Source organism: Notolepis coatsorum (genome assembly GCF_963971535.1).
Source record: "Notolepis coatsorum genome assembly, chromosome: 11".
NCBI lineage: Eukaryota > Metazoa > Chordata > Actinopteri > Aulopiformes > Paralepididae > Notolepis > Notolepis coatsorum.
This window is the reverse complement of record NC_140175.1, coordinates 97,942,868-97,949,436: the sequence shown is the minus strand read 5'-3', so window position 1 is coordinate 97,949,436 and position 6,569 is coordinate 97,942,868. Positions and strand designations below refer to the sequence as shown.

The window sequence follows — 6,569 nt, the reverse complement described above, 5'->3', positions numbered from 1 at the left end:
GGTCTATCTGATTCTCTCTCTCTCGCTCGCTCTGTCAAACCCTGTTTGGTGCGCTACAACCACAGAGCCGGATCACTATCCGCTCCATCCTCGCCTCATTACGTCACGATGCGAGTCAAATCAGAATGACCTAATTAAAATCGAGCAGGAAATGGTCTGAGCTGAATGAGAGCAATCTGCCAATATGGTATTTAGACACAAAACACATTGATACTAACTCCTATTACTATAATACAATGCTAGAGACTCAAAAAAGACATTTATAATGCATGTCACCTTTAAAGAAAAATCCATAAATTAGCCACGTCATTGTATAAGCCGCGAGGTTCAAAGCGTGGGAAAAAACTAGCGGCTTATAGTCCGGAAATTACGGTAGGCTACAGACCGGCCTGTCCATGGACCAACTGAACCAACAGGCGACCTGCCCATGGACCATGAACTGCAAGCAGCCATACCACAGTTCTCTGTCTAGAACACAGTTCCAGGGGTGAAGCTGTCGCCCTCAACAACGCTGCAAGCAGCAATACCAAAAGCCACTGCACTAGTTTATAATCAGAACATACCACATACAATATCAGACAATTATTAAAACAGTTTTTACATGAATATGACAAGTCTATGATTCTTTTAAGTGTCTCTAGGTCATGCAGTACCTTCTCCTGCACCAGAGATATGTAGGGCAGGATGAGAAGAGAATCCTTCTTCCTGCACAACAACTCTCTGAGGATGAGGATCTCGGCAACCAGAGTCTTCCCTCCACTGGTGGGCAGAGAGTAGATCAGGTTTCTCCTCTCCCGAACACAGTCCAGGTTCAAACACACCTTCTGCCAATCTGAAAACACAGGAGGGGTCGGACAGTGACCGACCATCAGGGTGACATGGGATACAGACCTTTTCGGAAGAATTCCATTGCTAGGGGAACAGCTTTGGCCCAACTTTATTTCATTTAGAGTGTTTTATGTAAACTATAAAGCCTTGTACATCATTTACTGCTCACTTATACTTCCTTACATATCTTACTGTATGGAAGAATGGGGGGTTGACATTTAAAAAGACTGTAAATCCGATAGTCTTACTGTAAAAGCGAGCCATTTCGGAGCCTTTATAAGGCTGGTTAATACTATGACCATTGACCACAAATCCACTGTTTATAAAGTCTCATGTTATGAAATTTTATGATTTGGTTTATTATAAAATTATGCAAATAATGTACAGAGCTAAAGCAAAGTTACTCCCGGACGGTGTGCAAAGGTTTTTTTTCAATACATGAAAGAAAATATGATTTGAGAGACATTTTGTAAATTTACTGTTCAAAAAGCTAAAAGGAGATGTATTTCTATTGTTGGGGTTAACTTGTGGAACAATGATATACATTTAAGAATGAGTAATTCGCTTTTAGTTTTTAAGAAAATGGTTTGTATAGCTATTTTTGAAGATTACAAATGTGAATAATTCTTTTTTGTTTTCTTTTAGAATACTGTTTGAGTCTTAATTTTGTTAAGAATATAGGTCAGGCATGTATAAGCATTATGCTTCAGTCTGTACCTTTTCAGTCACTGGCACTGCCAAATCAAAGATTGTTGAATGATTGTGTATTGTATTGTGTGTGACTGAATACAACTACTACTACTATGTTCTCAAGTTAGAAAATGTCTATTTCAAATTCCTCTCCTTATCTGCATTATTTTACTGTGTAACAGGCAAGTACAAATAATATACGGCAGATAATGCTAATTCACCATACAAGTCTTTGATTCCTTTCAGGTTGCATATCAAGTCCTTCACTTTGGTGGGAAGACCAAAGAAGGGCCCGAGGTCCATTATCTCCGTAGATACCGTTTCCATGGTATGCATGGCAACGCCCATCTCCTTGTTAACAACAGCCTCCTTCAGCACTGAGGTCCTGGAGACACAGGAGGGAGCTGCTGCATTCGACAGCATAGTTCTCTTCAGGTGATCCGTCATGCTTCTCCTCGCCTTAGGAAGGACGTTGGCGGTGAGCTTCTCAGTTCTATCTCCACTGGTCACATGTGGGATTCTGAGAGGCGTAGAGGTTTTGTCCCCATGGAGCAATCGGCTCCTCTTTGCGTTCTGAAGAACCTCTTCTTGAAAAGCGAGCTGTGCGGTTGGAATGTCTTCTTCTCCGAAAGCGTCCAGGATGGAGTCGGTGAGGTGGTCCTCACAAGAATGTTTCAGACACTCGTCTCTCGACGAGCGCAGGGCGGTGAAGTCGGGGTTCGCTTGTTCCACGTGATCCGTGGTGGTGGGTGCACAGTCGAGGCCACCCTGCCTTAGATTCTGCTCCACACTGTCCAGCTTCGCCAGGAAGGAGCTGTCACCGAGGATGCTGTCATAGTCCCCAAACAAATCTTCACTGTCACTGCAACACTGACAAGAGAAAAACAGGAGACACGTTAGCTAGTTGTCAGTTCATCAATTCTAACCAAATTCCTCAGATCAATGCTCTGTATAAAAACGCACCGAGGTGTTCTTTATATCGGCCATGGTTCTGGTGAAAGGCCCCTCTCCTGTGTTGTCACGACATTGTCCTCCGGGTGTGCTTGCGCTTTTTCCGACCGGTGTTAAATAACCTTTAAAACTGTCCCTCGCCCTCTTCCTCGAGGACACTCTCTTAACATTAATTTCTCTTCTCTCGGCATTCATTTTTCAGGCCGACTGAGATCAGTGAGATGTCACCTCAGCTACAGTATCTGACCTCACACAACTCACAGGACTGACCTCACACAACTCACAGGACACAGGACTGTCTCTCTCACCGCAACATATTAACACAACCTGTAACTACAGTTGGTGGTATGCAGACATGTCAAGACGAGCCAAAGTGGAACGAAAGCGGCCACACACATATTGCAACATAGCTATACAGGTTAACAAGCTAAGTTGGAGGAAAAATAAATAGTCAGTTATTATGACTGGTGCACAAAATAATTAACAGCAAACACAAACAGTTTGGTTAACGTTAGGTGCTAGTAGCTGGCTAACGTTCGCTTGGCAGCTCGCTGTGGTTAAAAGCAAAGGGGACAAGAAACCATAAACGTCCATAAACGTTGTAGTGTGTATTAAAAAAAACGAAAGTCGCTACAAAAAGTCAAAGACGTGTGATCAGTGAACACTAATTCTAGTTTTCAGGTGAACCATTTCGAAATAGTAAACAAACATCCACGGATTTAAACCTATCAGAGCCCGAGGAGAAGCGTGCGACGTCGAATTAACTCCGACAGAAACTAGAGTTGAATATCATAATATCACCTTTAAGCTACACGTCGTCAATTACCTATCGTATGCCATGTTGTGGACACAGTCTTTATATTTAATTTATTATATTGTAATTTTGTCGTCGTTTACAGCCCCGTTCCATGCAGTATGATACTAAATAGCATAGTAGGAACAAGTTAGTGTTAGGTGCTAATACTTAGCCGTGGAAACCCAACGGCTGCACACCGGAGGAATCAGCGGCTGGTGACAACATCCGGTCTCCGCTGTCAGGTCAAATAATGCTTCTCGCTGCTGTGAGAGGCGTGCAAACATTAAAACATGTGTTTTCACAGCACGGGATTACAAGTAAGACAACAATTACGTGTTACTTTAACCTCTATTACTTTAACGCTAACAAGATATCAATCAATTATGACCATAGTCTATAGTAATGCAAGATGCATTTGTCCATCAGCTCCTCACAGCTAGCTAACGTTGGTGAATGTATAGACCAAACTCATTATTATGAAACATAATGACATTATATTTGACTCTGGCCTATGCTTATATATTATACAGATCACTGCCTAAGGAGTCTATCGGGTGTCGCAAATGTAACCAAGATGAACGATGACATGGTAAGTTATAGATGTATGTCATGTTAGTATGTCATAATGATGAATTGAAAATGGGGGACCCTGATGTAAACAAGACGAAAGTCTTTCTCTGGTCTGCATCCCCTTAACAATTGTGTGTATTGAGCCGTACTGTATTGTACCCATTCTGCAATCTGTTAATAAAATGTTCAATCAATCCGGGAATGGGGGCTGAGGGCACTTGTTAATGACTGGTATACAGTAATCCATTTTCATTGATTTTCACAAAAACCCTGCCTGTCGTGCTGAATAACCGCTTGTCTACTCTTCACTTTAAAGCCTATAAAGATGGAGAACCCATACAAGGAGCCAGAGAAGCAATGCATTCTCGCCAATGTCACAGTGAGCTACAAAAATACTCAGGTCTGTATTTAAGACACAACTGATTAATTTGAAACTCTTACCCGATCACATGATATGATTGTAAGTACTGTATTCATTGTGTATTTACTCAGTTATTTATCCTCTACAGTTGCTGTCGCAGTTCGTATCCCCTCACACAGGCAGGATTTATGGCCGGCACATAACAGGTACAGATCCGGTTGGTCCAGACCAGGCCTGTCTGTAGCACTATATTGCCTACCGCTGAGGCTGTTTGAGGATTTTTGCAAATTCTTTCTTTTCTTTGTTTTACAGGCTTATCTGGCAGAAAACAGCGAGAGATCTCAAAAACCATAAAGAAAGCTCAAGCAATGGGTCAGTTAAGATTGTGCACATGAGATTAATATTGATAAACCCAAATAACTTTCCCCATATATAAATGTTTTTTTTTCACATCGACAGTAGAATGTCTATAGCCCACATGTATTGTGTATAGTAGTCATAGATCAGCCTGTAGCCCTTGCAGAGGCCTTACACGTCCTCCCTGGCTTTCAAAAAGATTGCGCAACTTTTCAGTCGTAGATTATCCAAAGTTATGTTTCATTTACCTTTGAAGACTTGTACTACCCAGTACCCAGTAATATTCATGGTACCATGAAAGGCTCTGGGTCAACTCATTTTATACATTCACTTATTAGAAAGCCATTGCCATGGGAGAGTATTGCACAAAAACTGACCCGTTCACATCACTCGTTTTGTAAAAGTACAAATCTACATCTTATGAATATTCTGATGAATTAAGTTCTTATAATAAATTACGTCTCGTTTTCCTTCTCAGGTTTCATGTCCGTGACCCACAAGCACCCCCAGTTTATGAAGGATCCCAACATCTGTGATATCAGACAGTGGGCGTAGTGCATCGTTTTCTGTCTTCACCGGCATCCGTGGAATCAATCAGCAATTATGTGTTTAATAAAGTATTTCTGCCGGATTCATGGTCGTGTGCATGATGTCAACCCTTACTTTTGTCAAAGCATTACAGAACTAAGTGAAGTCAAATCGTGTAACATGAACACACACATTTTTATTAATAACATTTAATGTACATATTTAATATAAACATTTAAAATGTTGTAGCGTTCTCACAAGTAGAATAAGGGGAATTCCTTATTTTCAACTGTCTGTAGCGAACGCCGTAACAAAGGGTCCCCAATTAATAAAACTCGCTGGCGTGGCTTGCTGCCCAGAAAGGACGAGGCAGCATGAAGACGCACGCGCTTGTATTTCAGCGCGATCTCACTTGAAATATGTAAACAAAGTACTACGACAGGAAAAAGGTACATATTGTACGTTATTTCATAGCCATAAGTAATATATTGACGTATTTATGAAACTAGTGTACATATTACAAAAAGTACATATACACACAAGACATTTACTTTTAACATTTTCAGAAAACGTTTTGGGGTTCCCCTACTGGGGAGCGAACCAGGGGTGCTCACATGGAAGACCAAGTGCCTTTACCTCAAAACTACAGAGACTCACCCAAACCCTAACTCTAACCTTAACCGTCAAACCCTAACCTTATAACTTAACCACAACCGCCAAACGTTAAAACCAACCGTCATCATAGTATTGCTGTGTTTGTATCAGAATGGGTGGTTTAGTCTAGTGATGAGAGCACCGTGACCACAATCATTGTTGGTTTGACTACCGGATACCAAACGTAAATATATGACTTATGGCTATATTGTAACATAACATACATTAGGGGTATTTTTTTTTTTACCTGTGGTCGATTAGTACTTTATTTAAGTTTTTTTTATGAGACCATGTTATTATGGAATGAAATCAGATTTTTGCTTTTCACTTGTCGGCATAACTCTTAACTTCTCAAAACAGGCAAGTTGTTCCAGACATTGTTGAGGTACAGTATATTTAACCGGAGGTAAAAAGGTAGAGACTGTACTCCAGGAAGACTTGATGACTGACCACAGCACATTTTCTGGCTGTCGCCGTGGTTCAGAAGGCGGGAATGGGACATGTCCACGTTGCAGAGGTTCAGAAGACAGGAATGGGACATGTCCACGTTGCAGAGGTTCAGAAGACAGGACTGGGACATGTCCACGTTGCAGAGGTTCAGAAGACAGGAATGGGACATGTCCACGTTGCAGAGGTTCAGAAGACAGGAATGGGACATGTCCACGTTGCAGAGGTTCAGAAGGCGGGACTGGGACATGTCCACGTTGCAGAGGTTCAGAAGACAGGAATGGGACATGTCCACGTTGCAGAGGTTCAGAAGACAGGAATGGGACATGTCCACGTTGCAGAGGTTCAGAAGACAGGAATGGGACATGTCCACGTTGCAGAGGTTCA

General features: G+C 41.7%; 2 protein-coding genes across 3 annotated transcripts in view; one reads left to right on the top strand and one right to left on the bottom strand.

Moving 5' to 3' along the window:
• Positions 1-3,171, bottom strand: part of helq (helicase, POLQ like) — a 26,979-nt gene extending 23,808 nt beyond the window's left edge. For both annotated transcript variants that reach the window (XM_084324072.1, XM_084324071.1), the window contains exons 1-3: positions 2,482-3,171; positions 1,740-2,388; positions 654-832 (exon numbers count right to left, since the gene is read on the bottom strand). In XM_084324072.1, coding sequence (XP_084180198.1) covers positions 654-832; positions 1,740-2,388; positions 2,482-2,664 — 1,011 coding nt within the window. In that variant the 5' untranslated portion in view covers positions 2,665-3,171. The remainder of the gene's footprint in view (positions 1-653; positions 833-1,739; positions 2,389-2,481) is intronic.
• Positions 3,172-3,477: 306 nt separating this feature from the next.
• Positions 3,478-5,184, top strand: mrps18c (mitochondrial ribosomal protein S18C). The gene is made up of 6 exons (XM_084324528.1): positions 3,478-3,582; positions 3,796-3,854; positions 4,152-4,235; positions 4,345-4,402; positions 4,509-4,568; positions 5,032-5,184. The coding sequence occupies exons 1-6, from the start codon at positions 3,516-3,518 to the stop codon at positions 5,106-5,108; spliced, it is 405 nt and encodes a 134-aa protein (XP_084180654.1). The 5' UTR covers positions 3,478-3,515; the 3' UTR covers positions 5,109-5,184.
• Positions 5,185-6,569: the final 1,385 nt, after the last annotated feature.

Bases quoted from the DNA above. Each gene is read 5' to 3' on its own strand.
- mrps18c (XM_084324528.1), top strand. From the start codon at position 3,516: ATGCTTCTCGCTGCTGTGAGAGGCGTGCAAACATTAAAACATGTGTTT. The intron at 3,583-3,795 runs GTAAGACAACAA...TATATTATACAG, and splicing joins TTCACAGCACGGGATTACAA to ATCACTGCCTAAGGAGTCTA. The intron at 4,403-4,508 runs GTACAGATCCGG...TTTGTTTTACAG, and splicing joins TTATGGCCGGCACATAACAG to GCTTATCTGGCAGAAAACAG.